At 43.2% G+C, this 18,860-nt stretch overlaps 2 protein-coding genes across 2 annotated transcripts in view; both read left to right on the forward strand.

The window, feature by feature from the left end:
- AHCTF1 (AT-hook containing transcription factor 1) overlaps positions 1 to 14,404 on the forward strand; it is a 65,432-nt gene extending 51,028 nt beyond the window's left edge. The window contains exons 32-36 of the mRNA XM_015408464.1: positions 5,126 to 5,292; positions 5,827 to 7,900; positions 12,131 to 12,264; positions 13,767 to 13,873; positions 14,122 to 14,404. Coding sequence (XP_015263950.1) covers positions 5,126 to 5,292; positions 5,827 to 7,900; positions 12,131 to 12,264; positions 13,767 to 13,873; positions 14,122 to 14,326 — 2,687 coding nt within the window. The 3' untranslated portion in view covers positions 14,327 to 14,404. The remainder of the gene's footprint in view (positions 1 to 5,125; positions 5,293 to 5,826; positions 7,901 to 12,130; positions 12,265 to 13,766; positions 13,874 to 14,121) is intronic.
- A 1,688-nt stretch (positions 14,405 to 16,092) lies between these two features.
- The window catches only part of KIF28P, a 64,971-nt gene continuing 62,203 nt past the window's right edge, over positions 16,093 to 18,860 (forward strand). The window contains exon 1 of the mRNA XM_015408446.1: positions 16,093 to 16,146. Within this exon, the coding sequence (XP_015263932.1) occupies positions 16,093 to 16,146 (54 nt within the window). The remainder of the gene's footprint in view (positions 16,147 to 18,860) is intronic.

The raw sequence follows: 18,860 nt of genomic DNA on the forward strand, positions 1-18,860 counted from the left end.
GCTCCTGTTCTACCTGAACAGAACCCGTCCAGCGAGACGTGATTCCCAACTGTTCGTCTCATACGCACCAGCAAGGCTGGGGACTCGCATCACGGCTCAGCGCCTCTTGAGATGGATTGCGGGTCTCATCCGCCTCTGCTACCTGATTGCCAAACAGCCATTGCCTGGCCCGATCAGGGACCATTCAACTCAAGCTGAGCTCACAGCCATTCATGACTACTGGGAATACCATTGCTTTGACCATGCGGACATTTGTTGGCAGGGTGATGTCTCTACATTTTATCATACTGTTTAGGTTTGCCATCGCTTTCCTCCCAAGGAAAGCCCATTCAACCCGAGCTGTTGCTGCTTCCACTGCCTTCCTCCAGGGAGTGCCCCTGACGGACATTTGCAAAGCCGCTACGTGGGCCACGCCTAACACCTTCATCAGGCACTACGCCCTAGACGTCCGCAAAAACTCTAATACAGACATGGGACGTCGCATTCTATCTTCGGCTACGCAGTAAGGACCTGCCAGCACCCTCCTCCAGGTAGGCTACTGCTCGCTAATCTCCCATGGGTGTGAAGCACAGAGACCACATCGAAGATAAACGGGTTGCTTACCTGTAACTGATGATCTTCGAGTGGTCATCTGTGCATCTGCTTTCAGCTTCTACATTTTCAATAGGGGTTGATTCGCGGTGGTTTGAAGGAACTGGTGGGATGTCCGCGCCCTCCCCTCTGGGCAGGGAGCATTGGAGGCAGGGCAAACAAAGGGGAAAACACCCTTCCCAGTCCCCCAGGAAGCAGCATCCTAGAGGGGCCACGATGTCCTGACAAGCAGCATCCTAGAGGGGACACGATGCCCAGGAAGCAGCATCCTAGAGGGGACACGATGTTCCTGGATAGGCTGACCGTTTTCTGCAGCTTGGTTGCAAGTTAATAGCGATTCTTGGGTTTTATCAATAATAAATAGAGGTTACTTTCTGGAATTTGATTCTCTGCATCTGTTTCAACCTCCCGTTGGGGGTACCTCAACTACCTCTGGTTTCATGTCACAGGAAGTTTCTTCTCTCCTGATGAAAAGGGCCATTAATCAGGTACTTCCTGAGTGTGCAAGTTCTGGGTTTTTCTCTATTGATAAAAAGGGGGAGGTAAGAGACCCATTTTGGACTTAAGGACTCTCAACAAACATATGTCTCTAAATGTAGAAAGTTTTCTCTGCACGAGATTCTGCCCCTGTTGAACAAGGGCCTTTGGTTTGTGGTCCTCGATCTCAAAGAAGTGTACTTTCATATCACAACTCATGAGTTTTGTAGGAAGTTTCTGAAATTCAGCTACAGTGGGATCACTTATGAATATACAGTCCTGCCTTTTTGTCTGGCCATGGCACCAAGAGTATTTACAAAGTGCATCTCAGTAGTTGTGGCTCACTTGAGGCTGCACTGGTCCATGGTATATCTGTTCCTTGATTATTAGCTTTTTGTGGACAGTTCCCTTGAGCTATTAGACCTGGGGTTTGCTCTGTGTACCCTACATGAGCTGGGTTTCATAGTCAATTGGGAGAAATCCTGCCATTCTCCTGCACAATTTGTTGAATTTATAGGGGCTATGACTAACTCAGTTAAGGGGAAAGCATATACCTTCTACCCCAGAGGGCAAAGCAGATTTTGCTGGGTTGTATGTGAAGCCTTTGCAGAACTGGTTTATTTATGTGTTTAGCGCCACAGTAGATGCACAGTGGAAAAAGCTGTTTATTCCCAGGGCCATTATCGATTTCCAATTTCCAATGTATTGCACATGGCTAGTGGCCGTTACAAGTACAATAGAACAGAAGCTATAAAATACAGGATAAAATCTGCATTAAAACACAGGGGTTAAAAATATAAGATATGTGTCAAGCATAAAGCTGGCTGCATTCTTAAAATAATATAAGATAAAAAACTAAAACATACAGAATGAATATAGGGTTTGGAGTAAGGACCTTATATACCTTGACATAGCCCTGGCTATTTAGCAGGCAAATATTTAGTCAACTTGATTTGAATTTTCTTTGCCACTAGGGCAAAAAGTGCAAGCTTGTACGGATACTCTGGCTCCATTTCTGCAAATAAAGTTATAACTTTTCCAGATGTGGAGCAGGGACCCAATTTATCTAAGATTGAGCCAAGAAACATCTTTCTTGGGGATGAATGGAGTAGGCATTCCAGCAGGTAATGACACAGATCTTCAGGGTCTGGGCCACCAAATATGCAAACGCACTCAGTTGCTGGTATTTTGGTATAGCGATGATCCGCTTTAATCAATTTATACCAAGGGGATGATTTATTTCTTAGTATAACTTCTCTGTCTAGGCCGGGATCATGTGTGTATATTTGCACCTTGCCATCAAAATTGGCCTGAAAGGTTCCACAGACAACATCCGGCAAATTATACACCTGAAGGACTGTATTATACTTAGATTGCCAATCAGGGTCTTTCAAGCTTTCAGAAAAACAGGCTGGCAAGATTATCTGCTGGAGCTCTTTTCAGTCTGTGCCAGTAGTGAAAAAAGATTTTATGAGCACGAGCGCATAGGGAGTCAGGGCCATTATCAAAACACTGAAATGGTGTGGTATGTTAGAGAACCTACTTAAGGGAGTTACTCAGAGTTATGATGTGCAAGTGTTCGCAGATGCTTCCCTGATGGGCTGAGGAGCACATTGGAGTCACTATAAGGCTAAGGGGACATGGTCTCAGTCTAAAGCAAGACTTCATATTAATCTGTTAAAACTAAAAGCAATCAGGCATGCTCTTGCTTCTTTTACAGTGCTGCTCAATGGACAACACCATGCCAAAATTCTGTCTAAACAAACGAGGGGGCACAGGCTCCGTTTATTTGTGCAAGGAGGCGTCGTTCATCTGGCAGTGGGTAATTTGCTGTGGGGTTCACCTTTCAGCCATTCACATAGCGGGGCAGGACAGCTCCAAGCAGACACCCTAAGCAGGGAAGTGGGCATGGACCAGAAGTGGTCAGTCACTGATCACTACCATCATCCCATATTCGAAGAAAGGGGGTACCCTGATATAGACCTCTTTGTATCCAAAGCCAAGTGCCACCTGTTTTGCTCCAGGGCAGCCTTGGGCAGAGAGTCTATTGGGGATGCCTTCCAGTTTGCATGGCATGGTCACCTGTTCTATGGGCCCCCCCCCCCTTTGGGATCATACACAAGGTGGTGGCCAGATTGAAAGCAGACAACTCCACGTGTATCCTGCTAGCCCTGTACTGTCCCAGAAGGATATGGTTCCTGACCCTGTGGACACTGGCCAGGGGAGTGTACAGGCCCCTGCTGCCAGCAGAGGACCTGCTCCTTAGAGGCCTGATTCTTCACCCAGACGTGAAGTCTCTATATTTGACAGCTTGGCTGATGTGTCCATAGGGGGCCTGTCACAGAGACTCAGAGAGGTCCTTATCACCACCCACAAACTTTCCACTCAAAGATCATATTCTTCAAAATGGAAAAGGTTCACAGTCTGGGTGGACAAACAGGGTATCAAACCTGACACTTGTACTCTGTCTCCCATAATCAATTGTCTTCTGTTGTTGAAGGATGAAGGTCTTGCCACCTCATCCATAAAGTTTCACTTGCCAGCTATTTCAGCTTTCTGTAAAGGTGTTAAAGGGTCCTTGGTATTTTCAGTAGCTGAATCAAAACAGTTTCTTAAGGGTTTACTCAGTTTGTATCCCCCTGTTGGACCCCCTGTTCCACAATGGAGTTTATCGCTGGTTCTGATAGCTAATGTATAAACCCTTTGACCCAATGGCTTAGTCTAACTTATCTTTTCTGTTGTATAAAACAGCCTTCCTGATAGCCATTGCATCAGCACGTAGGGTGGGAGAACTGTATGCAATAAAATGTGATCCCCTTTACAAAGTTCCATGTAGACAAAGTGGTGCTCCAGCCTAGCTCGGAATTTTTTCCAAAAGTCTCTCAGTTTCACTTGAAACCTGACATCATCCTCCCAGTGTTTTTCCCATCCCCGACTTTCACATCTGAACAAACATTACACATGTTAGGAGACAGCATTTCTTATTTATTTAAAACAGAAGAGTTTAGGAGGGATAGGAATCTATGCATCTGTTTTAAAGGCCCCAGTGAGGGCAAGGTAGCGTCCATACAGATACTGTCCAGATGGGCAGTCTCTGCTATAAAAACAGATTACACATGAGGAGGAGGAGGAGGAGATTGGATTTATACCCCGCCCTTCACTACCCAAAGGTGTCTCAGAGCGGCTTACAAACTCCTTTTCCTTCCCCTCCCCACAACAGACACCCTGTGAGGTAGGTGGGGCTGGGAGAACTCTTGACAGAAACTGCTCTTTTTCAAGGACAGCTGTGCCAGAGCCCATTGCACTGAAAGCCCACTCCACAAGGGCTCAAGCTTTGTCAGCCGCTCTCCTATCTAGGCTATTACTACATGACATCTGTAAAACAGGTACCTGGTTGAGGCCTTTGATTTTATCAGGCATTACTCTATGGATTTGGAATCCAGGAATGAGGCTGCTGTGGGAAAAGCAGGATTGCAGTCAGTCTTCCACTGATCAGCCCACATTTGCATACTTGGTAAGCGAGCTTGCTAATCTCCCATGTGGGACTGCACAGAAACTATGACGGTGAAAGCTGTAACTATTGTTCATCCAGTTGTCTTCTGTGCAGGCACACATCCCTTCCTCCTTCACCCATTGTGGGGTGCTCTGTTGGCCTCTCTCAGACCCCGTGACAGCAGCAGGAGAACTGAGGGAGGAGCGCTCTCCCCGCCTCTGTCATGTGACCCCCTTGGGTGGGAAAAGCAGGGCCTCAGATGTGGGGAGGGAGCATTCTTAGGCTTTGGAAGCTCTAAAATCTTGAAAGCTCCTCTCCTACGGCAGGCCTGTGATTGTGCAATCTCTATGTGTGCTTGTATAGAAAACCACTTTATGAACAACAGCTACAGGTAAGTGCAACCCTTTTTTTCCTTTATAATTCTGTTAAGCAAAAGGGACCAGAGGCTTAAACTGTTCCTCATTATGTTGAAGAAGTCTCATCCAATTATCAGTTATAAAGAATATTGATGTAGAATTAATGCCTTAAAGTAAAATAACTAATGGGGGGAAAAACCTTTTTCAGCTGACATCAGTATTCCTGACAGTGAAGAAATTGCCAGTATTTATTCCAAAACGGAGTTTGAAGAAAGAGAAGCATCAGTACTTGAGGAAAGAACAGAAGAAGCCATAAAAGAAAATTTAGTAGGAAAGAACCCACCTACCAATGTACCTGAATGCCAAGAAGTAAATGTAAGTAAATGCTTTGTTTTCTCAACGCTTCACAGCTTTCTTTGAACTCTGAGTGTACTTGTTTTGCTAAATTACTGCTTTATCAGTATACTGACTTGTATATGTCTTTATGGGTTGTTGGGGTGGTTTGGATGTTTGCAATTTGCTCCATGTTAGAGGTGCTGTCCAAACGAAGCAGTCTCTGACCTGGAACATCCACAAGTGCAACTGCTACTTCCCAGTGGTGACTTTCATGTGTGCAACACCTGAAACATTGTCACTCTGATAATTGCCACTGGAAAGGAGCAACTGTATGAGTGGATACTCGCAGCCAGACATTGCATCCTTCCTGTGGCTGTGGTAACAGGACTGCTTAGCCACTCCATCTGAAGCCACTAACAAATACCTGCGCCATCTTGCAGAGTAGAATATAGAATTACCTAAATGGCTGGTTTGCTTGTTTCTCTGAAACGTGAGGAAACATTGTTATTTTTTTTTTATGTTTCTGGAAAAATAGTATACCAGCAATGATCTTGTATATTTTCTATTTTTCAGCCTATTGACGATGGAGCGCCTGAGGTACAAGTTTTGGAAACTTTTGTGGAGACTCTCCCAAACAGTGAGCTGTGTCCCTCAAACACTGTTCAATATCAGTGCAGCGATGATGCTGTGGAGCAACAGGTTGCATGTGAATTGCTTGATAAAGATGCTGGTGAATATGGCTTTTCTGAAGAACAAGAACTATTCCTGCCTCAGGACAACTTTACATTAATACTAGAAGGGGATGAAGAAGCTGAAATAGGAGAGATTCCTGCATTGCATTCTCTTCCTCTGAAATCAGCTAGCCCAAAATCAGAGGGAGAACATCTAAATAATACTGAAAGTAACAACCAAGAACTCATTACAAATTCAGTATCCACAGTAACTAGCGATCAGATGTCCCAGAATACTACCAAGGTATTGCCTTATGTACCTGAACCTATTAAAACGGTTATTGCTGAAAACCTGTTAGACATAATAAAAGACACAAGAAATAAAGAGTTTTCATCTGACGTAGTAGAGGAATCTGTTCACAAAAGCATAAACAAGAAGTTACTAAATTCCCTCCAGGATCCACTACAAAATATTCCTGAAACAAATAAAGAGACGAAAATAAATCAGGCAGAACACATAGTAACATCTAGTAGAGGCACAACAGGACAGATGGCTGTAAGTCTAAATGACTTGTTACCTGATGATCAGCTATTGACAAAGATGAGTGAACCAGATGTGCCGGTACTGCCTACAACAAGAAGAAGTGCTAGACGAGGAAAAGATACTTCTAGCATTCCTGAAAACCGTTCTGACAGTTCTAAAAGAAAACCCCAAGAACAGCAACCATCACATGCTCTTGCTTTTCCAGTTAAAGGTACTGAGAATACAGAAGGGTGTGATCTAGAAATATCAAAAGATGTTCATCCCGTTGCACAAGAGGTTCAGGCAACCATTACTTCAAGAAGAGGAGTTAGGAAATCAAAAGCACTTGTATCAGAATTTCTTAAGCATCCAAATGACCAGCCAACTTCTGCTCTCAAGAGGACTTCTAAAAATACCGAAAGCTTAGTAGGAGATCAAGAAGGTAATCAGTTCTTTATTGACCATACAATACAAATGACTGTCAATCCTAGAAGCACAAGAAAGCTGAAAACCATTGCTTTCAAATTTGCAGAAAATGTAATTTCAGATCAGAAGGCAGAAGCAGAAGAAAAGAAAGAGAGTGTTACACCAAGAAGAGGACGACCAAGGAAACATGGTATACTGGAAGTATCAGCGCATACAGAAACACAGTCTGAGAAGTTACAATTACCATCCTCAGTTAGAAGGGGCAGAAGTCGAAGTTCCAGTGTCCTGGAAGCAATTTGTAAAGAGAGCACACAGCCCAGTGAGCCTCAGCTGCCCACTCCAACTAGACAAGGGAGAGCGCAGAGTGCCAGTAGAGCTGAGAATGTTTCTGGGCAAGAGACTGAGGTCCCTGAGCAGCAGACTGTGCGGCGTAAAAGAGGTAGACCAAGAAAGAATCCTCTGAATGTTTCAGCAGATTCCAAGCCGGTTTTATCTTTACTGTCACCATCACCTCCTCCTCAGCTAAATGTTAAATCTTTTGTTGCTAGTCGAAGAAGTACTAGAAGTGCAGCACTAAATAAGTCCATGAGTGCAACATCTGTACCCGAGACTGCATTAGATACTTCAAAAAGGAGAAGTAGAAGACTTACATCTGCAAGTGTAGCGAAAACAAAGGTGGAAGAATCTGTCTCAGAAGAACCTTCTGATGCAGTGGCTTCGGCAAGGAGGTCTGCAAAGAGGCAGTCAAAAATGACAGCAATCAAAAAGTACAAAGTTCCATCACACGCTGAAGAAAGTGCAGAGGTGAAACCCTTGCCACAAGCCACTGATAACGTTGAGGAACTGCAATCCATGGGTGTGACCGAACTAAGGCTTGGTGAAATGCAGAAAACTGTGGCACGTCATGGCTCTCATGTTAAAAGGACCAGATACAGCAAAAAGAGTATGAAACAGAGCCTCTCCCTTGATAGAGACGAGGCATTCTTTTTTTCTCCCCCTCTTACAAAACTCACGGAGGACCCTAAAGGTAGTCAAAATGGTTTTCTTAGACAAATTAAATAGGTTGGATCCAAAAATCAGTTTCCATTAATAGAAAACACTGCAGTCAGCAGAACAGAACTTTCATGCCTGCTATAGCAAACACCTTACTTCTGAGGGCAGGGAATCTCAAGAACAACATGAGGGGGCAAATTGGGGGTCTGCGATAAGGGGAGGGAATTGCCAAAAAATCCCCCCCCCAAATGGAAAATGATTTTGGATTCAACTCAGTACATAAACAATTAAAAATAGTTTGTTATATATGATTACTGATGTAAATTGAACAAAAGCGGGGTAGAAGGAATCCTGGACGTTTGAATTTCAATAGACCAACTACTCCTAATCTTTGCCAGTGTATGGTTGGATGCATATGATGCTGCAACCTTGCTAAGATTAAGCAGCTATGGGTCTGGTCAGTGCCTAGATGAGAAAGTTTTTGAAACCCCATATGCCAGAGGTGTCAAACTCATTTGTTACATAAATGTCACTTTGTCGGGCCGGGCCTTGTGTGCCATAAAACGTAATGCCAGGTACTGGAGATAGGAACTGTATAAAGGACAGCACCTGGTAAGTTCCATGTTGGTGTGTCCTCACTGCAACGCCCCATGGGCTGGGAGGGGGTGGGTCCAGAGGAAAACCGACAAGAGGCAGACTGGAGAGGCAGCAGTGCAGCACTGGGCAGATGCTCCCACGATCTTTGACTGCTGCAGATGAGGTGGTTCTGCCATGCTGAAGCCACAATCGGAGTGGCTCTGCCCACTCCCCCCCCCCAGCACTTTCTCCCTTGCGTCAGTTGCTCGCAGGCCGCATAAGAGCCCTGGATGGGCTGGATCTGGTCCCCAGGTCTTATGTTTGACACCCCTGCCATATGCACTTCCTTGAGTTTCATGATGGAAGAAGGCTGTATATAAAAAAAATCCCCATACAGCCGTATGACAACATTGTCATATTATCTAGACAAGGTTTTCAGCTATTACTGGGATGTGCTTTTACCAGCTTTTAATAAGCTGTTTGTGTGATGCGGTGTTGGGTATCAGTTTGGAAAGGATAAAACTGGAGGAAAAAATCTCTGCTTTCTGATTGTTCACTGATGCACCACTGAGTGCCTCTGGCACTCATGAAAAGGTGACTGGTGATCATATTTGAAGCTGCTTCTGTGCTTTCAGTCCTTACATATTTAAAGATGACAGAGACCACTTAACTCTTATGGAAAAATGGTAGATCAGCATGACTCCTACAAATTCTCATGAATACCAAAAACAGTTCCAAATCAGGCTTGATTATATGAGTTTCCTCTAAGTGGCAACAGAAAACAGCACTCAGATGCTAGCCTAGAGCCATGGAGAGGTTTAATTGGTCAACAAAAGCCCCCTGATCCCCCCCTCCTAAATCAACACCCTGTTGTTTCCCAGCCATCTCTGCTTCCAGAGTGATCACATGAGAATAAAGGGAATGCCCAGTTCTTCCACTCCCTGGTGTGTTTGGAGGGAATGATTGAACTTGGACAGCTCACTTCTTTGAGGCTCTGTCTTAGAGTTTGGTCCTCCTGTGCCAGGTGGCAGGGGCGCAGAGGCTTAAAAAGATGCCATAAGAACTCACATATTCTGAAATGAAGCATGTTGCTTCAGAGCCTGTCAAGGGCCTCCGCGTTTACCCCCCACCCAATAGATTTATCAGTATTTGTTACAATCTTAGATCAGCTGAGATTGACACACAGGGAGAGTCATTAGCATATCTACATACAACAAAGTTTCAGAGCCATATAATAGGCTGTTTTCAGTATTGCAGACATCATTAATAAAAGACTAAAGCAGCTGCTTCCTTGTTGAGCTTACTGAGTTGCAAAATTTAGCCACCTTGAAGGTGGTTTTATTAGAACAATCTGAGAGGAGATGGGAAGTATAACATTCATCAAGTCTCCCTGGAAAATTTGATAAGACTGGAGTTATGTATAGAAACCACATGTCCCTGTACAAAGGACAATACAGTAACACCTGATCAACTTTTTCAGACATGTGCCATTGGGAGGGGCAAGCATGTTGAGAGTCAGGGGTAAGTGTATAAGAGCTGCTGGTAACACCTTAAAGTGGACCAAGGTGAGAACTCTTCAGTATTACGGAATTCTAAAATGGAGCTGCCAGAGCAGAGGTTTCATCATGATTCTCTGAATCATAGAATTGGAAGGCACCTCCAGGGTCATCTAGTCCAGCCCCCTGCACAGTGCAGGAAATTCATAAATACCTCCCCCCCACACCCTCAGTGACCCCTGCTCTATGCCCAGAAGGGGGAGGGACTCTCCAGAATCCCTGGCCAAATTGGCCTGGAGAAAGTTGCTTCCTGACCCCAAAGTGGTGATCAGGATTTCCCTTAGCGAATAAGAAGGGCCACAAGAACTAAGCAGTGATGCAACCCTTCCTGACCTCCCTCTCATGAACTGCCTGAGTTCACAGAATCAGCATTGCTGTCAGATGGCCAGCTAGCCTCTGTCTGAAAACTTCCAAAGAAGGAGAGTCCACCACCTCCCGAAGAAGCCAGTTCCACTGAGGAACTGCTCTGTCAGGAAGTTCTTCCTAATGTTTAGCTGAAAACTCTTCTGATTTAATTTCAACCTGTTGGTTCTGGTCCAACCTTCTGGGGCAACAGAAAACAACTCCGTACCATCCTCAAGTACTTGAAGATGGTTATCATAACACCGCTCAGTCGTCTCCTTTCCAGGCTAAACATACCCAGCTCCTTCAACCTTTCCTCATAGGACTTGGATGAGACCATGGCCATGCTCTGTCTACTTGAAGGGCTGTATCCCAGATTTGCTGTTTAATTGTATTTTTGGCTCCCATAAATCCAAGATTGCATGGAGTTGGGGGAGTAAACCCATAGGAATTTAGTTTACACCCAGCATGAGTGGAATTTATCTGAAAGAATTAATGAAGTTAATCCAGAAGGGTTAAAATTTAACTTAAACCAGAAGAATATTGCTTGACACCAGCCTTATACTTCAAGCAGCAGCATCCCTGACTCTAAGAAGGGCACTGGGAACACAGTGTGGGACTCTGAATATGAATCTAAGGAATTTAGACTGAATTGTCTCCAGGGAGTTGAAATCTTTATGTAAATATAGTTGCGACTCATATATGAGTTGGGGGAATCAGTTAGCCCTAGAAGACTTTGATAATATAAGGACTATGTGAGCCCCCTTTCTTGAAAAATAATCTCAGTGTAGCTGGTTTTGTTCTTTGAGTAGTCTCAAGAACATGGGCCTGCTGAGCATTCCACAAACCAATCAACTGGAAAAAACTACACATAGGTCCTGTTCACACGGAGGATTTGCCATGGTAAAGGCACGAGTGGCAGGCGGATTATCGGTGCGCGATCACACCACAACATCTGGGAAGCGTAGCACACCCGTGGGCAATCCGTGGCATCCCGCCGAAGATGTGCGGTAAAAAACTAAGTAGTATCCGGAAAACACGGGGCAAGGGCGGGCGTCTGATCGCGGGAGCGCTAGTATCCCGTGGCTTCTGGCGCCCGTCCGAGTCCCGTCGCAAACCAGATGGTTTCCCTAAGCGCATGCGCACGAACATTAAACTGGAAGCAGTGCTGCTTCGTGGAACTGCGCATGCACACAAACATGGAACGCTTGCCGCACGGCTTCTTTGCCAGCTCCAGCATCGCCGTGTGATCGCGAGCTTCCTGCCACAGTGCAAAGACTCGGAAGATGGTGTGATCGAGCTAACGCACTTTATTTTGCCCCGGGGCAAATAGCCACGCCTCACCCCCGCGTTATCTGGCCCGTGTGACTGGGGCCTTAGATATTTAAAAAACTTCATCTGATCAATATATGGCTATGCTTAAAGTTTTAGGTAAAGAAAAGCATTTGGGTCTTCTGAAAATTCATTATTAATGGTTCCTCCCTGCAAGATACTGTGAGATCTACTTCAGAGTGAGATAATCTAACTGGGCAAAAGGGGAGTAGATCTGCATGTGCAGGAGAAGTATGATGCTATAGCATAAAAGACCCAGGTGGACCTCCATTCAGAAGGCTTTGGATGCAATGACATCATGCCAAGAGAAGGGGGCAGCAACTACGGGGGCTATAAAAAGCCATTCCACATGCTGTTCTCCACAGTTTCAATCAAAAATGGCATGTTTGGAATATTTCATTCCACGTTTATATGCTTCTTGCTAGGGAAAAAATAAAGTATATGCTTCCTAATACTAGGTGAAAAAGCAGTGACTCCAGTACAGCTCAAAGATTTAGATGCAGATTTGGCCTCTCGGTTCGTGTTCTCGCCTCCTGTTCTGAGGTCCAGGAAAAAACAGGTGTCCAGTATTTCAAGGATTGTGGAAGAGCTGGTAAGTAAAGCTACTTTCTTTTTCCTTTTCATGCTCTTTGCTTCCTCAAAGGTCAGAAGAGAACAAAAAAACTATTTCCAAGGAAGGGATCCTTGCAGGACTTCATAGAAGTTTCCAAATGTTTATTAGAAGTAGATCTACTCAGCTGTTTTGAGGCGGGTCAGAAGTAATTTAAATAGCTGTTGCTGTTTAAGGATCAATGCAGATTTGTTTGGACTATCCTGTGATTTCATTCTTTCATCCAATACAGGTGTATCCTGTACTTGTTTGCTTTGATTTTTTCCAAAAAGTTGACTCTCTAGGTTATCTTTTAATTACAGTTAAGAACATCTTTATCTGACCCAATCACAGTAGCTGTAGATCCTTGTTTTTTAAAATATGGTAGTTGTAATCAATTTATACATCACTCTAAGCCATTAAGGAGAGGGTAGATTGCTTGGTACTTATGTCTAGTTTGATATCTACTTATAGACTTGCCTCCTAAAAACAACTCAAGGTAGGTTGCAATGATTTTTAAAACAAATCAGAATAAAACAATTAAAACTTACATGTAACACATTAAAACAACTTCAGATGGCAAGAAAACTTTTATCTTCTGGAAGATAATAAAAGAAGTATGTTTTACACTGCCATAAAGATGCTAGTGATGTAGAGATCTTCTCAACCTGCAAAAGAAGGCTGTTCCTCTACACAAGAACCAGACTCATGGGCTTCTGTGGAGTTGGTAGATGCTGATCTAATTTGTCAGCATGGTGACAGACTAAGTAGGCCTCAGTAGATGAGTGAAACTGTTGCCCAGGAAACGTATTAAGGGAAGCAATCCTGAAAGGCTTCTGATCTCGTTAGACCAGAAGTACATGCAGTAGTGCCCTTAGTTGAGAGCTTTATGGGTGAGAACACACTTTTTGTCCCCATACCTTCTTTTAGAAGCCCACCAGAATGAGCTGTAGGCAGAAATGTAATCTTTCTGGAAATTTTGAAGCTAAGGGTAATTTTGTTTCTGGGAAAACAGAAGTTTGGGGGAAGTTGAAATATTTGCGGTACTTTCTTATCAAACATGAACATTTTACTGTTTCAATAAAAATGCACCATTTGTAACTTAGCATATGCAGTTGTACAATTTGAAGAAGAACAGTGAATATATCCAGTGTTAAAGGGAGAGAACTGCAAACTTGTATTCTGTGCTATCTTAGCGTTAGCAAATTGTGATGTAGTAAAAAAATATATGCTACAATGGGACTGCGGACCTGCCCGGTTCGTCAAACTTTTCAAGCATCCTCATGAGGGGAATCACTTCTTACCCCATACTCATACCCCTGGGGAAAATGAAATGAGAACATTATAGACTTCCTTATTAGTGTTCTTTTCCGCCCTGTGGTTGTGGGCTAGGATGTGTGTATGTGTGGAGAACATATGGGGCAATAAGTCTATTCATAGTAAACTGAGACAGGAATTAGTTTCCACTATGTACGCATTTAAACATTCTGTTCATTTTTCTTTAGGAGTTGCCAGTTAAAGAAGAAGACGATGCCATCTCAATAGAAACTTTGGAAAAGCAGAAAGTAAAAAGAAGTGGAACTAAAAGATCAAAAGCAATCAAAAAAACCAAGTACGCAGTAATTTCATCGTATTTTGGAGTAGTCATTTAAAAAGCTGTGAAGTACAGAATACGTTGCATTGGCAATTGAATGCGGGTGTGGCATGGTGGTTTGAGTGTCAGTCTAGGAACTGGGTCATCTGGGTTCGATTCCCACCTTTGTCATTAAAGCTTGCTGTGTAATCTTGGGCCTCTCACAGTCTCTCTGTCTAACTTACCTCACAAAGTGGCACTGTAACATCTTTCTTTTTTCCCCCTAGACTCTTAGGTAAAGATGGTAGTTGGTCACCACCACCGATGGAGATTAAGTTTATTTCTCCTTTTGGCACCCCAGTGGATGGAGCAAAAAGTAAACAGAAAGACTCTGTGGATAAAGCAGAAAAGCCTATTAAAAAGACTGTTTCCAGAAACGAGAAGAGACTGTCTAGCTATCCAAAGCCAGTTGTCCGGAAGAAGATGCTATAACTATTTTTTAAAATTTGTAACGCACGCCAATGTTTGTAAAGTCATCACAATTGTGGGAATATTAAGAAAGAATCATTAATTTGGAAGATAATTTATATAAATTATTGTAAAATTTCAGAAAACTAAAAGTCTTCGATAAGTAACTCCATGTGGAGTATGATTTCTTCAGTCAATGCAGTTTTTCTATTTTATAAGACTTCATACATTTATATAATATGTAAATACATCTTATTTTAGGACTGTTAAATAAAACTGTATTCTTCATGATATGATTGTCCACTAGATTTTTGAAAGAGAATAATGGGGGCATGAGATGCAAATAACTCAAAGGATATTTTAATTCTGTTTTGCCACTGTTGCTGTCTCTTAAATAATAGGCTAATCTTTTTTTAACAGTTTGATCTTGCAGATGTTTTAAAAAATTAAAATTTGGCAGTTTTAACATTTATAGAAAATGTTTTGACCTTTTTGGAATTGCTAATTGGAAACAACTTCCTTTCCTGGGTGAAGATGTACTTTATTGAAGTCAGAATGTAAACAATTGTGTTGAAGCTGTGCAATATTTTTTTTTTGTATTTTGTCTTAACTTGGTAAAGCTGCTTTTCAGTTTATAAAACAAAATCTCACCTCAGATGTTTCATGCTTTTTTCAATTTGCTGCATCAGCAAGAATTCACAGCTGTCCACCCAATGGGCTCAACATTTTCAGGTATTAACTGAAATTTGACCCAGATTTGATATTTTGAAATGATGCATGTTTTTATAGATATTGTGGTTACTAGAGAAGTGCTACCACAATTTTGGTAAAATAAAGTTATCTGTGAATATGCATTCTCTTACGGTATGTTTTTCCAATGCACTGCAGCAAAGAGAAAGCGAAACTGAATATAAGTGAGGATCTTATGGTCTAAACTGGGAGACAACAAAACAAAATATGGTAATAAGTGCGCACCTCTTTCTGCTTCAGAGGGTTGCAATAATAGGTTAAAGCAGGGCTTTTTATCTGGGGGAACACGCTGAAGAAAAGTTCCAGGACGTCTTTGACAAAATTCTTTTTAAAATGTTTAAAAGTTCATGAGTTTTCAGTATACAGATTAAAAACTTCATTTCCCTCTTGAGAGTTCTGGCACCTCTCCCCCCCCCCCCCCCCCCAACGCACAGGAACGGAGTTCCGGCTGGCTCCTGAGTTGGCCACACCCAGGAGGAACTCATTAGCATAATAGGCCACACCCAACAGCAGAAACTCATTAGGATTGGCTACATTAGGGGGTGTGTGGCCTAACATGTAAAGGAGTTCCCCCCCCCCCCCCCAAAAAAAGCCCTGGGTTAAAGCTGTTTAAACTGACAGGGGCCTTCTGGAAACCTAAACAGACTTTTCCCACTGACTCCAAGTTTCTTCAAACAAAACCTAATTTTAAAACATAATATCTCCTTAGGCCTCTTTCTGGGAGGGGAAAGGTGGAATATAAATTATTAGACTAAACATGCTTCACCTAGGCTGTCCAATGTCTAACATACTGGCTAAGAGAAAAAAACAGTGGTGGTAGTGAAAGTTACAGCCATTCCTCTTAGAAATAATTTATCAGGAAACTTATACAGGTAATGAGTTCAGCTCATTAATAATAGAGTAGTCCAGAATAGGAACAGCTGTCTTAGGCTTCACTTTTCATTTTTTTTCCCTCTTAAAGCAAGATGTTGAAGATAAACGGATGCATAGACTTGAGTGTTTTTTTTCTGGATTTCTTGGAAGAGTGAAAGCAACAAAACATGCCAAGTTCTGACAGTGTGAAAGTGGCGGTGCGTGTAAGACCTTTCAGTCAGGTTAGTATTTGTGTGTGTGTGTGAGAGATGGTCTAAAGATGCCGAGGACCCCAATCGTGGCCTGTTTGGTGGACAGTACATTAGATAGGAGTGAGACTTTGTCTGGGCTTCAGTGTCTCTTCACTTTCCTAATGTCTACAGAAGCAGTGATGCTTGTGTTTCTCAGGAAGCTGTTGCTATAGAGGGAGGAACATAAAGGAAAATCTGGTCCTGTAGCTCATCCTGCCTATTTTTCCTGCAGTGCAGAGGAAACCTACTAGGAACAGACTAGACCTGACTCGGCTCAGACTTTCTTTTGCCTTGTGCCTTTTATAGATATACCATAGTTCAAGTCCTTTGGGAATTTATTTTCTTTGGATCTTTTAGGCTTGCCTTCCTCCTCAGGGTTTCCAAGCTCAGGCCATGGCTGAGCTTCATACTGCAGTAGTGACGAGAGAAGACATACCTGCAAAGCTTTCCTTTCTACTCACTACTTTAAGTTACAGGAACCTTTTCATGTTTGGTCCTGGGAACTGCCCAGTCAGGCTTCTTTAGTGAGGTCTTCTAGTTTCCGACATTCCTTTGCTTTAAATTGCCTGGTCTGGCGATCTTCCTGCTGGGAAAAGTTTCACTTTTAATTCTTTGTGTGAGACTTCTGTAAGGCAAGAGGGGCTTATCCATAATTGCTTGCCCACAGCTCACAGGCTGTGTGCCTTTGTAGTGGTTGCCATCGTTTTCTGTCAGGGTTTCTTTTTTTAATATACATAGCAGGTAGGAACTGTATCAACTGCAGCTACAGTGATGGGGAAATGGCAGCTGTTTCTTTTTTGTCAGTCATTCAGCTTTTGAAGGCACGGGATCCCTGCTTGTAGGTACAAAGGACAAAGCTAGACCCTCTGTAAAGTCTGTGTCCATTGTAAACTGTTTGGTGCTTTGTGCTTAGAGGAGAGAACAGCAAGAATGACTGTGCAGCAGGAGAGAGGCTCTGCTGGGAAGATTCCAAAGGCAGACGAGTCGGGAACTTTCCCTCATTGCAGATGGAATTCAAAACTCTCCCCTCTCTATTTAACTGTCTAAGTATGTTGTCTTCTAGGCAGGGGTGGCCTGGACCAAAGTTCTCTCTAAGCTGTGCTAGGGGGTGCTGGCACACAACATTTTAGCTGCCAGCACAGGGATTGTTGCTTTCAGCTCAGGACTTGAACACAGAAGGGACACCACCACCACCCCGCTGTTGGAAACAATGGAGGATGGGAGTACCTCCTTCTGGAGCCCATAGAATTGGACCCCCTTATCAAATCTTTTTAGAACTTTGAGGGTTTTTTGAGGAGAGGCACCAGCAGCTGTGCTGCAAATATGGTGTCTCTATCTCAAAAAAATAGCCCCCCCCCCCAGAGTCCCAGATACCCACAGATCAATTATCCATTATAGCCTATGGGGCTCATTGACTATAATGGAGCTGGGGGGGGGATTGCACACCCCTATTATGCTTTTCAGTATGATTTGTAAGCTGCCTTGAGTCACAGGGAAAAGTGGGATTAGAAATATTTGAATAAAGTCGTTTGGGAAGGTTGATAACATTTAAGCAACTTCCTGCTTGTTAGGTTACGCAGGATTTCGACAGTGATTGTTCCACTTCTGTTATACTTGACCTGTAATGATAGTTGTCATATTTCAATTAAGAAAAAAGCAATAAAGTAGACAGCAAGAGCTCCCCCCTCCCCCAATTGCTGGCATGTCTTCTAAGGCTCAGCACAGGGCGATGGTCTGAGGCCAGGTCTACCAATATACTGGACTGGGACGGGTAGACCTGTCCTCTGGAGGCCAGGTTTACCAATACAGTGGACTGGGGTGGGTAGCCCTGTTCTCTGGAGGCCAGGTCTACCAGTACAGTGGACTGGGGTGGGGAGACCTGTTCTCTGAAGGCCAGGTCTACCAATACAGTGGACTAGGGTGGGGAGACCCGTTATCTGGAGGCCAGGTCTACCAATATAGTGGAAAGGGCAATGTAGACCTGATCTCTGAAAGTCAGGTTTACCAATACAGTGGAAAGGGCAGGTAGACCTGTTCTATGGAGGCCTGATCCTACCCCCTTAGAGGACAACATTTTCTGTAGTGAAATTTGACGATTCTGTTTTCTCTTATAATGTTAGATTATTCCTAAAATGTAGTTTAAATTTAGTTTAAAAGAATTCATACTGAGATTTTAACAAGGTTATGGAAATAATCTTCTAAAAACTAATTTACATGATAGTTAAATGTAGACTTGCTCACAACTTTAATTCTATTAGCTTTTTTCGCTCACAAGGCAGAATTTTTGCTCACAACACTGTGGAGTTTAAAGGGAACATTGGTCTGGACCACTGTTCCCTCTAAGCTGAGTTAGTGTGAGCTAGCTCACAGTTTTTTAGACTCCAGCTCACAGATTTTTGTCTTTGCTCAGGAAGGAGGGCTCCAGAGCAAACTAATTTATGCAGTAGCCAAATCACTCGCTCACAACTTTAAGGCCAGGAGCTCACAAAGTAGAATTTTTGCTCACAAGGCTCCACAGCTTAGAGGGAACATTGGTCTGGACCCCCTAATTTTCCAGGGTAACTTATGCCCTGAGGCTTTGAATGAACAGTGAGCAATGGCGGTGAGGTAAGCATTTCTTTCTAACAGAGTAAAAGGATTTACTAACTACAGAGTAATTTGTTTTCACCCTTTCTAACACATTCTTAAGCCTTACATGTTTAAGC

The sequence above is a fragment of the Gekko japonicus genome, unplaced genomic scaffold, assembly GCF_001447785.1.
Source record: "Gekko japonicus isolate JY-2015 unplaced genomic scaffold, Gekko_japonicus_V1.1 scaffold897, whole genome shotgun sequence".
In the NCBI taxonomy this organism is placed as follows: domain Eukaryota; kingdom Metazoa; phylum Chordata; class Lepidosauria; order Squamata; family Gekkonidae; genus Gekko; species Gekko japonicus.